This window comes from Mesoplodon densirostris, chromosome 3 (genome assembly GCF_025265405.1).
Source record: "Mesoplodon densirostris isolate mMesDen1 chromosome 3, mMesDen1 primary haplotype, whole genome shotgun sequence".
NCBI classification, from domain to species: domain Eukaryota; kingdom Metazoa; phylum Chordata; class Mammalia; order Artiodactyla; family Ziphiidae; genus Mesoplodon; species Mesoplodon densirostris.
The window spans coordinates 142,197,089-142,209,672 of record NC_082663.1 but is presented as its reverse complement, the minus strand read 5'-3'; the positions used below and the strand labels follow the sequence as shown (position 1 = coordinate 142,209,672).

General features: G+C 47.1%; 1 protein-coding gene across 2 annotated transcripts in view; it reads right to left on the bottom strand.

Annotated features, from left to right (window-relative positions):
- The window catches only part of MAU2 (MAU2 sister chromatid cohesion factor), a 34,416-nt gene that overhangs the window by 18,280 nt on the left and 3,552 nt on the right, over nt 1-12,584 (bottom strand). For both annotated transcript variants that reach the window (XM_060093950.1, XM_060093951.1), the window contains exons 2-4: nt 1,688-1,705; nt 1,250-1,315; nt 514-609 (exon numbers count right to left, since the gene is read on the bottom strand). In XM_060093950.1, coding sequence (XP_059949933.1) covers nt 514-609; nt 1,250-1,315; nt 1,688-1,705 — 180 coding nt within the window. The remainder of the gene's footprint in view (nt 1-513; nt 610-1,249; nt 1,316-1,687; nt 1,706-12,584) is intronic.

The following is a 12,584-nucleotide window of genomic DNA, read 5'->3' as shown; positions in this document are numbered from 1 at the left end:
AGGCTGAGGGCAGAGGGGCTGTGTGGAGCCCAGGGTGAGGCTATATCCCAGCAGGCCCCAAAAGTGGGCTCTAGGAGAAAAGGCTTGACTCCAGCATTTGTTGCCCAATAGGCAGTCCCTTGGAATCTCTGCACAGCTCTCAGAAAACAGAGTGGACCTCTGGCAAGAAATGCTCTCTAAATTTTGATGAATGCAGGCCAAAGGGAGCAACAGGAGGGAGGAGAACATGAAGACTAGGCCCCAAGTCAGCTCCAGGGGAAGGACACGCCCACCAGCCATCCCAGGTGCTGCTGAGTGAGAGGCCCACCCTGGGAGTACCACCTCCTGGCGACAGTCTGGAGGGGACTTGTGAGCAGGTCAAAGAAACGTTCCTGTGTCCCCATCCGCTCAGTACGGCAGCCTGAGGAAGACCCGTGTGTCCCAGTCTGCTTATTTGTACTTGCGGCAGCTGTGCCCCAAGGTCATGGCCCCCAACAGGTACCCACGCATCTCGGCCAGGCCCGCAGTACTCACAGCAAGCTGGAAGAGCAGGCGGCAGTGCCAGTATGGGGTCTGCTGTGAGATCTGGATTGCTTTCCGCAGCAGTGGCTTTGCTGCATCAACGGAATTCTGAAAGGAAACGGTGAAGTTTGGGGAGGAAAAAACAAGCTGGATTCCTTATGCAGCAGCTGCGGAGCCAGAAGGCCATTCCTGTTCACACTTACCAAAGGATATGTGGGTTGCCAATGTGCTTGATTAAAGAAGAAAAGATATCTTATTAGACTCACTGGCTGGTAAGTTTTTGTATTGACCTTAAAATAACTCCCCACTCAACTAAACGGAAACTAGCTTTAGTTCAAAATCCTGAACAGTCAAATTGATAACAATTGCTGTCTTTCCTGTTCTGCAACCAGAGAGAGGGGCCAGGGGCGTGAAAAGGGGTCACTGCTCAAAGCTGGGAAAGGCAATTTTCAGCTACACCTGACATCAGGAATCAGCTTAAGGTAAACTATATAAACTTGTTCAGGAACTAGTCATCTTTAGCCTACGAACAAGGCTGTTTTCCAACAGTCCTTGGTAGAAAAAGATTCTGCTAGCCTTTGTTAGCAAGTGATCACCCATGGCTGCCCCATGCCAGGCGTGGGAGATAAGAAAATTCTGAGAAGTCTTAGAAGCTGGAAGGGAATCCACTCCTGAGAGTCCTAGTTTGCCACTGTGCTTTGCTACAGGGAGAGGGAGTTTGCTTTCAGAAACCTTCATATGTTCTTACCTCTTGACAGTACAATTCAGACAAAAGACTTGCTGCTTCAAATTTAACATCTTCAAACTGCGGGATCTAATGACGTACAGTTAAGGAAGTAGAGACACTGCAAAATGGTCAGTTTAAAAGGGCCACAGCTCAGCGTTCTTACACAGCAGAGGCTGGCCGGACGGGCGTATCCCCACCCGCTCTAAAACCCCTAGTTCACATATTCCCCCAGTAATCCCTGAGCTTGCTGCTGGCTGGGTGTGGAGCTAGAGGCTGGGGCATGAAGAGAAGCACAGCACCCAGGGAGAAGCTACTGGTCTGAAGGGATGCTCCAGGTAATCTGTGGGGCAAAGCCCAAACCCAAGGTGTGCATTATAGGTAGGATTCAAGTTTATAACGTATTTTTTTTTAATTTAGAAAGAGTTTTCTTTAAAGGGAACAGTACCAAGAAAAGGATACTTGCTGTGATATCAACCACTGAAAGAGAAAGAAAAAAGCATTAATTCTCAACCATATGCTTTGCACCTGCTTAACCGGCTCCACTTTGGGGTTTACACAGGTTGTCTTGTCACCAAAGGCTGCAGGTGTTGAGTTAAGTGGGAAGATGGCCTGCTCAGCCTAAGAGGGTGGGCTTGCTTTTCCTCTAATCCAGCAACCAGGGTGTGTCTGGGGGAAAGGGAACATGAACTTGCTCCCCCACTCACGGGCTTCCCGTCCTGCCAGGCTCCGGAGTCAAAACTGGAGCCCTCTCCCACTACAGCAGCAATGCTTCACAAGGGGAAGGAGCACAGAGGGGCCACCACATGACACTCACTGTAGTACGCCAATAGCAAATCATGACATGAGGAATTAATTACAATTAGAGAGTAGGTCTGTGGGTATCAGTCCTTCCTGGAGAACTGACATTTAAAAGATGTTTGGAAATGAGCAAAGTTAGCCTCAGAGGGGAGGGAAGAGTATTCCAGGAAGGACTGGTGTGGGCAGCACCTGGCCAGGGGTAGCAGGGATGATTCTGAGTTCTGAGCTCACCACCCCTCTCTGCTAGTTCACGGGCTGGGACGTGGTTCAGATAACGACATGCTACCACTTGGCTATAACTGTGCCCTGGAGTTTCACATTCCAACAGGAGGCGCTGAGGTCCCAGGACAGTCCACCACACCACCACACTGACCACAGTCTGTCAGACCATCAAGGACTCAAACATATACCTGACGCTGTTCCTGCTGACCCACTCGTCCTGCAAACATTCTCAGAGCCTCAGCAGTTGCTGGAAGGCAGATCCAGAGCCCAACAGGAGACTCTTACTTGCCATGCTCTGTGGGAGAACAGTGTGTGTGTGTGTGTGTGTGTGTGTGTGTGGTGTGTGTGTGTGCACGTGCACGCGCACGCATGTGGAGGGAGGTGGTGGGGGTTGGGGTGTCTGGGGCTGGGCCTTGAAGGATGAGGATGTAAGTATGGGTGTTACCAGGCCAAGAAGGAAGAGGAGGTGCTCCAGGCAAAGAAGAGCAGAGGCCCAGGGAGGTGAGGCTGGAAGGCCCATTTGGTGTCTGTGCCACTCATGTGACTGTGGGTAAGAATGCCCTGATGTCACCCCTGGAGCCTCCTGACCCAGTCAGAGGCATAAAACAAAAGCACCCAATCAGATCCAAGTTTTAAGAGCATCTTAGATGCAGCAAAGGATGAAGAGGAAGGAGGAGAAAGAGGAAAGAGGCTGAAGGCCCATGGGTCTGCTGGCCGCCAGGGAGAAAGGCCAGTGACGCCAGCGGGACAGCCTTGGAGCTCAAGATGTCTCTGGGGCTGAGTGGTGGCCAGGGAAGTCACCAAAGAGGCTGGGGAAGACTTGGAGCTGGTCTGGAGACCAGCTGCCTGAGCGACACAGGTGGGCCAGGAGGGGGAGCTATGGGAGTAGAGGAGAGGGACAGAACAGAGAGCAAGAGGGAACATGGAGAGCCACCAGGCTCCTGTGTCTGTCACACACACATACAAGTGCACGTGCACATAGAGCCCAGGCAAAAGGCACTCCGCAGCCAGCCCGGGTGTCCCCTCCCAAGGTCCCCCTGCAACAGGGTCAGGAGGAGCTCAGGGTCCCAAGAGGGACACGGCCAGTGCCAGGAGTGTGGCCCCAAGTGAGGCTCCTTGGCTGAAGACCACCTACATGGACAGTAGGGACAGGCCTAGCTCCAGCCTCGTGTGATGTCACGAAGCTGGTAAACACAGAAGTAGGGGCTTGCTTTCTACAGAAGCCACTCCTCCTCACTGGGAAGGGCAGTCGAGCAAGAGACACTCCTGAAGGCCACCAACTGGGAGGAGGGACAAGACACCGTGTAGGAAACTCTGTGACTAAAAAGCTGGGTTAGGGACATGCTAAGACCTGGTCCAACCTCGAGATTCTGTAGTTCCATGACTTAATCTCCACGTGCAAAACATATCTCAGGCAAGGCCTCCATACTCAAGGGGAGCCCTTTAGAGAGAGTACAGGGTGGATAAAGACACACATGAGAAGCATTTGCCTTCCACTCGGAGCGCCGTGTGGCTTGCTCTCAACAACCCAGCCTGGTAGCCAAGGCGGAGTGGGCTCAGTAAACCCACCACCTACAGCTGAGTTTCCAAGTCAAGCTTGGCCATGCCTCAGGACCTGGCGTAAAGCTGACTACATCTGTGTGTCACTGCCCCCCAACAGAGGTGAAGAGGGCAACAAGAGGTGAAACTCCTCCAGTGGGGCGAAGAAGCCTTCCTTGAGTCTGTGGCCCAGGGATGCTCTCCCCACTGCACAAGGCATACTCCAAATTCACGTGAGGACAGTCCACAGAAGTATGTCCATGGTGGGCAGACTGTGAGAGGACACAGCCAGTTGCCTACTGCCTGGGGAGGGCCCCACTATGCCGACTTCTCCAGCGCCTTGGCCTGTGCTGCTGGGCCCAGGCCCACATGGGCCCATCAAATGTCTCTTCATTTGGGGCTTTTATGTGGTTAACATCTATTCAGTAGACATTTGGGCTGCACCCCACTGACATCTCTTTTCTATAAGTCAGATGTGTCTGTTAATGATCAGTTTCTGTCTCTGACAGTTCTCTGTTTTCTGACCTGAGGTCTGGAGAAAGAGTATCACACCCCCCTGGGGCCTTTAGTGACCACGGGGAGAGCTGGAAGGTAACATGTCCAAAGTTTGAAGACTCAAACCTTCTGGGAGGCCTTGTCTGTCAGTGTGAGAGGCTGTCAGGAGCGCTGCTCTAGGGGCCAGAGGACAAAGTTGAGGCGTGGATCCACATAAGAGTTAGCAACACTCCAACTCCTGGAGGAGCTGGATCCTAGTGGTCCTTAGCATCCATTTCCCAGAGCCATGATCTGCCACCATTCTCTCATGCATGCACTGTGGGCCACCACCGCCCCAACACACACACAAATTGGGGATGTTGGATAAAGCCCCATAACGTGCCTCATCATGATTCTGTGTCCCCAGTGCCTAGAATGGGCTGACACACGGGAGGCTCTCAGGAAACATTTGTTGCACGAATCATGACTTTATCTATCATCACAAGGAAATGAGGGCTTCCTCATGCACAAATGGCCACAGAACTGAGGCTTATGCCTTTTTTTTTGGCTGCATTGGGTCTTCGTTGCTGCTTGAGGGCTTTCCCTAGTTGCAGCAAGTCCCCAGTGCCTAGAATGGGCTGACACACGGGAGGCTCTCAGGAAACATTTGTTGCACGAATCATGACTTTATCTATCATCACAAGGAAATGAGGGCTTCCTCATGCACAAATGGCCACAGAACTGAGGCTTATGCCTTTTTTTTTGGCTGCATTGGGTCTTCGTTGCTGCGTGAGGGCTTTCCCTAGTTGCAGCAAGTCGGGGCTACTCTTCGTTGTGGTGTGTGGGCTTCTCACTGTGGTGGTTTCTCTTGTTGCAGAGCACGGACTCTAGGTGCTCCGGCTTCAGCAGTTGCAGCATGTGGGCTCAGTAGTTGTGGCTCACGGGCTCTACAGCGCAGGCTCAGTAGTTGTGGTGCACGGGCTTAGTTGCTCTGTGGCATGTGCGATCTTCCCAGACCAGGGATAGAACCCATGTCCCCTGTATTGGCAGGCCGATTCTCAACCACTGCGCCACCAGGGAAGCCCAGGCTTATGCCTTTTAAACACAAAATTCTAATTCCTAAGTGGCATCAGACATCTCCTTGTCTTTAAACGTCACTGTTTCTTGCTCAGGCATCAGTGTCAGTGACACCTGAGCCGTCCCCGAGATGACCCATTTCTGAAGCTGTAGGACTCCATGTCAAGGTGAGCCAGTCACTTCCCCAGGATTGTCAGTCAGAAGCCAATCAAATCACTTTGCTTTTGTACCTTTTTTAACACTTGCAACATAAATTCATAATCAGAAATCTACATATTAGAAAATAGGTCCATCTCACAAATTACCCAAGGTTGCTACCTCAACCTATGTTTTACTTTGTAACGTTAAAATACAGCTTTTATGTCTTCTTCCTGTCATGCGAAAGCAGCCAAAGTGAGAGTCCCGTCACTGCCAGGAAGCCTGCAGGTGTGAGGCAGAGATGTGAATGACCCTACCAGAAGCCTCTGGGGTCACCTTGGGGTTCTCAGGAAAAGCAAGGGTCACCACAGGGCTAGCACACACCCTGAGGGGTGGAAGGGCTGGGATCAGCACACTTCTCATTCCTAGGGCATTCAGTTCAGGGCTGAGTGTTCCAAGACTTCTTGTACCTCATAACCAATGTAAGTTTTTCTTAAAAATCAGGGTTTTTTTAAGTCACCAAAATGCGTAAAAATAGTTATCAACTGCAACTCCTCTGGGATGGCAGCACAACATTTAGGAGCCAGCCTTGCCTCTCTGCCACGTGACCACGGCTACAGGCAGCCCGGTCAGTACTGTCATCGGCAAGTCGGAGTGGTCTCTACCTTGTGGGTTTGGTGAGGATCCAAAGAGACAGTGCTCCAAGAACCATGAACGCAGGGCCTGGCATGTGGAAGGCACCAAGAATACTATAATAATTCCCAGGCAGGAACCGGAAGAAGTAGGGGTTGCAGGGGAGACAGGGGGCAAGTTGGTAGAATCATGAAGTAAAGGTTCCTAAACACATTTCACTTCCTGAACTCAGAGAATGAGTGAAGAAAATGGAAATGCAAACAGGAGGAAGCACAGATACTCCTCCATGAAAATGCTTAACAGCAAGTCCTGCAAATGCAGCTTCTGTACCAGGTTCTGCTCCCAGCTGATGTGGCATAGAATTTACTAGGACACAGCCGTGATCCTAAAGGATGAAAGATATGCTCCATCTGTGCCTGATGATGAAAGGCCCAGAATTGAGCCCTTTTAGGCCTTAAAATAAGAAAGGGAAGCTTTTAATCACTTGCTGGGAAGGTAGCCATAGACTCTCGGGCTAAACCTGGAAGCACTATTAAGGAGTATCTGACTGGCAGTTTGGAGCTGCTTTCTAAGTCAGATGAACAACCACTAAAAAGTAGCCCCACTGCAAACACACAGAGAAAGCAAACATGGCATCTACACAGATGCTGCAGTCACTAAAGACCACTGTCCAAAGAATGACTGCCTGGATTATAGCAAATAACGAACAATCCATTCCAGAGAAGTAGCATTTATTCCTCTGTGGCTTTCAAATCAGCAAAATCTAAGGATGATGATGCACTTTCCAGATAAATTAAGAAAGTTAAGGGGGAAATAAATACACATCTAAGTACAGATATAAAGATTCTCAGTTCCACAGTGGAAGCACAAATGACTGAAATGGAACTGTTTGAAAAACAGTAAAATATAAGAGAAGACTGAAAATTTACATAGGAATAGTATGTAGCAAGAGGAACGACAACGAGGCAAAAATGAAATGAAAAAGAACACAATCTGACAAAATCTGTAGAAATAGCTTCACAAAGTATCTAGCCAAGAGATTTTGATGTAAAGCGACATTCCTTATGATCATGAATGATTTAGTCAGAGTCCCAAAGGAGTCAAGAATTCTGTTGAGGGGACTTCCCTGGTGGTGCAGTGATTAAGAATCTGCCTACCAATGCAGGGGACACGGGTTTGAGTCCTGGTCCGGGAAGATCCCACATGCCACGGAGCAACTAAGCCCGTGCGCCACAACTACTGAGCCCACGTGCCTAGAGCCTGTGCTCCATAAGACAAGCCACTGCAGTGAGAAGCCCTCACACCGCAACAAAGAGTAGCCCCGGCTTGCTGCAACTAGAGAAAGCCCGTGTGTAGCAATGAAGACCTGACACAATCAAAAAAAAAAAAAAAAAAAGAATTCTGTAGATACATCCACATCCCTGACAAAACCATAAGCAAAAAGAGAAGGGGGCTTCCCTGGTGGCACAGTGGTTGAGGGTCCGCCTGCCGATGCAGGGGATGCGGGTTCGTGCCCCGGTCTGGGAAGATCCCACATGCCGCAGAGCGGCTGGGCCTGTGGGCCATGGCTGCTGGGCCTGTGCGTCAGGAGCCTGTGCTCCACAACGGGAGCGGCCACAACAGTGAGAGGCCCGCATACCGCAAAAAAAAAAAGAGAAGGCTCTCTGGTGAAGTGTCTTGTCATGCACTGTAATAGTTACAGGACCTGCTGAACAGATTCAGGGAATGAGGCAGCCAGCAGGTACTCCGAAGGCCTGCAGAGGCAGGTACAACTGAGAGACCAAAGGCTGCAACTTGGATAAAGCTGCTGAGGAAAGGGAGAAATACCCTCCATCCCTCTGATGGGAACCCTTAACAAATGAACTGATGAAGCAGATGGGTGAGTATATTACACATTCCTTCTGGAAAGCTTACAAATACAGTTGAGGAAACAGAAATAATAATCTACCCTTATATATATAAAAAAGTGATTACAAACGAGGTTAGGGTCTCTCATAGGGAAAGCAAAAGATGATGAAAATAATAGTTAAGGAAGATGAATGTAATACTAAGTTCAGAAATCAATTAAAAGTTTTACCTATAGCACTTATATGATTCTTTACCTAGTAAAGAATGAAAGGAAAGGAAAGGAAAGAATAAAAGTTGACAGCTCCGTGATTTGGAAAAAATGTACAACTAATAAAGAATGAAGTTTAAAAAAAGCATGCTTGCATTGCAACACAAAAGGAGATCAGAAACAACCAAAGGGGCTTCCCTGGTGGCGCAGTGGTTGAGAGTCTGCCTGCCGATGCAGGGGACACGGGTTCGTGCCCCGGTCTGGGAAGATCCCACATGCCGCGAAGCGGCTGGGCCCGTGAGCCATGGATACTGGGCCTGCGCGTCCGGAGCCTGTGCTCCACAACGGGAGAGGCCACAACAGTGAGAGGCCCGTGTACTGCAAAAAAAAGAGAAACAACCAAAGAAGGAAAACATTACAAAGAATGGCACTTTAACTGAAATCTGGACAAACTTTCATGTGGGGATGCACCTGACAGAAAGAAAGGTATTTCCAGGTGTAACGACAGTGCGACCTATGGAGGGTACCCTGTGGCTCTATGGAAGACCCCACAAGATTTAGGATTCTGTAAAATGGAGGGAAAACTCTCCACGATGATAAGGATTTAAATTATGGGTCCAAAAGCCAAGCAGCTACAAGGAAGCAATCTGAGGCATGGCTGCTTCTCCTTGACAGCACTGAGTGGGCAAAATAAGGACAATATACACAGTGACTGGACTTCCCTGGTGGCGCAGTGGTTAAGAATCCACCTGCCAATGCAGGGGACACAGGTTCAAGCCCTGGTCCAGGAAGATCCCACATGCCACAGAGCAACTAAGCCCGTGGGCCACAACTACTGAGCCCATGAGCCACAACTATTGAAGCCCGTGTACTGAAAGCCCGTGCTCCGCAACAAGAGAAGCCACTGTAATGAGAAGCCCGTGCACTGCAACGAAGAGGAGCCTCCGCTCACCACAACTAGAGGAAGCCTGCATACAGCAATGAAGACCCAATGCAGCCAAAGATAATTAAATAAGTTTATAAAAAAAATATATATATATATATATATATAGTGACTATGAACCACTGCTAGAAACAGACTGAATGGAAAGGAAAAAGTAAAACTGTCACTGTTTGCACATGACATGATACCATATACAGAAAATCCTAGACATGTCACCAAAAAATATAATTTATAAATGAATTCAGTAAAGTTGCAGGATATAAAATTAATATACAGAAATCTGTTGTGTTTCCATACACTAATAATGAACTATCAGAAAAAGAAATTAAGAAAACAATCCCATTTACAATTGTATCAAAAAGAATAAAGTAGCTAAGAATAAATCTAACCAAGGAAGTAAAAGTCTCATACTCTGAAAACTCTAAGACATCAATGAAAGAAAATGAAGACTACAGAAACGAATGGAAACTATACTGTGCTCATGGATTGGGAGAATTAGTATTGTTAAAATGACCATACTACACAAGGCAATCTGCAGATCCAATGCAATCCCTCTCAAAATACCAATAGTATTTTTCACAGAACTAGAACAAATAATTCTAAAAATTTTATGAAAACACAAAGGACCCTGAGTAGCCAAAGCAATCTTGAGAAAAAAGAACAAAGCTGGAGGTATCATGTTTCCTGATTTCAAACTATGCTATAAACCTACAGCAATAAAAACAGTATGGTAATGGCACAAAAACAGACACATAGATCAGTGGAGAATAGACAGCCCAGAAATAAACCCATACTTATACAGCCAGTTAATCTATGACAAAAGAGGCAAGAATACACAATGGGGAAAAGACAGCCTCTTCAACAAATGGTGTTGGGGGACTTCCCTGGTGGTCCAGTGGTTAAGAATCAGCCTTCCAATGCAGGGTACGCGGGTTCGATCCCTGGCCGGGGAACTAAGATCCCACATGTTGCGGGGCAACTGAACCCGTACACCGCAGCTAGAGAGCCCATGCGCTCTGGAGCCTGTGCGCCACAACTACAGAGCCCACGCACCACCACAACAGAGCCCGCACGCCACAACTACTGAGCCCACACACCACACCTAGAGAGAAGCCTGAGCACCACTAGAGAGAAGCCCACGCACTGCAATGAAAGATCCCTCGTGCTGCAACAGAGACCCAACTAAGCCAAAAATAAATAAATAAATAAAAAAAAAAAAAAAAAAAAAAACGGTGCTGGGAAAACTGGACAGCCACATGCAAAAGAATCAAACTGGATTACTTTCTCACTCTATATAAAAAAATAAACTTAAAATGGATGAAAGACTTAAATTTAAGACCTGAAACCATAAAGCTCCTAGAAGAAAACATGAGCAGTATACTCTTTGATATCAACCTTAGCAATATTTTTCTGGATCTGTTTCCTCAGGCAAGGGAAACAAAAGCAAAAATAAGCAAATGGGACTACACCCAACTAAAAAGCTTTTGTACAGCAAAGGAAACTATTAATGAAACAAAAAGGCAGAATGGAGAGAATGGGAGAAGATACAATTGTCCCTCAGTATCCTCAGGGGATTGGTTCCAGGGGCCCTTGAGGATGCCAAAATCCACAGATGCTCAAGCTCTTATATATTTTTATTTTATTTTTTAACTGAAGTATAGTTCATTTACACTGCTGTGTTAGTTTCTCGTGTACATCAAAGTGATTAAGTTACATATATTCACACATATACTTCTTCATATTCTTTTTCATTATGGCTTATTACAAAATATTGAATATAATTCCCTGTGCTATACATTGTTATTTATCTATTCTATATATAGTCCTTGTGCTATACCTTGTTGTTTAGCTGTTTCATATATAGTACTTTGTATCTCATAATCCCAAACTCCTAATTTATCCCTCCCCTACCGCTTTTCCCCCTGGTAAGTATAAGATTGTCTTCTATGTCTGTGAGTCTGTTCTCTGTTTGAAATAAGTTCAGTTGTACCATATTTTAAATTCCACATACAAGTGATCTCATATGCTATTTGTCTTTGTCTGACTTACTTCACTTAGTATGATAATCTCTAGGTCCATCCATGTTACTGCAAATGGCATTACTTCATTCTTTTTTATGGATAAGTAGTAGTCCATTATGTATACATATACCACATCTTTATCCATTCATCCACTGATGGACATTTAAGTTGCTTCCATGTTGTGGCTATTATAAACAGTGCTGCTATGAACATTTCAGTGCATGTAGCGTTTTGAATGAGTTTTCATCTTTTCCCAATATATGTCCAGGAGTGGGATTGCTGGATCATACGACAACTAAACTTTTTTTTTTTTTTAATATATACATTGCTGCCAGCATCTTTCGGTTTTTTTTTTTAGATTTAAAAATTTTTTTATTTTATTTATTTTATTTTTGGCTGCACTGGGTCTCCGTTGCTGCCCATGGGCTTTCTCTAGTTGCAGCAGGTGGGGGCTACTCTTCGTTGCAGTGTGCGGGCTTCTCATTGTGGTGTCTTCTCTTGTTGCAGAGCATGGGCTCTAGGCGCACAGGCTTCAGTAGTTGTGGCGTGTAGGCTCAACAGTTGTGGCTTGCGGGCTCTAGAGCACAGGCTCAGCAGTTGTGGCACACGGGCTTAGTTGCTCTGAGGCATGTGGAATCCTCCTGGACCAGGGCTCCAACCCATGTCCCCTGCATTGGTGGGTGAATTCTTAACCACTGCATCACCAGGGAAGCTGAACAACTCTATTTTAAGGAACCTCCATACTGTTCTCCATAGTGGCTGCACCAATTTACATTCCCGCCAACAGTGCAGGAGGGTTTCCTTTCCTTTATACACTCTCTAGCATTTATTATTTGTAGACTTTTTGATGATGGCCATTCTGACCGGTGTGAGGTGATACCTCAATATAGTTTTGATTTGCATTTCTCTAATAACTAGCAATGCTAAGCATCTTTTCATGCGCCTATTGGCTATCTTTGGAGAAATGTCTATTTAAGTTCAAGTCCCTTTTTAAAAAAAAAATAATTTTATTTATTTCATTTATTTTATTTTTGGCTGTGGTGGGTCTTCGTTGCTGCACATGAGCTTTCTCTAGTCGTGGCGAGGGGGGGCTACTCTTCGTTGTGGTGCATGGACTTCTCATTGAAGTGGCTTCTCTTGTTGCGGAGCATGGGCTCTAGGCACGTGGGCTTCACTAGTTGTGGCTTGCGGGCTCAGTAGTTGTGGAGCACGGGCTTAGTTGCTCTGTGGCATGTGGGATCTTCCCGGACCAGGGCTCAAACCCGTGTCCCCTGCATTGGCAGGCGGATTCGTAACAACTGTGCCACCAGGGAAGCCCCGAAAAGGGGGTCCTTGTGCACTGTTGGACTGTAAATTGGTGCAGCCACTATGGAAAACAGTATGGAGGTTCCTCAAAAAATTAAAAATAGAACTACCATAAGGCTTCCCTGGTGGTGCAGTGGTTAAGAATCCGCC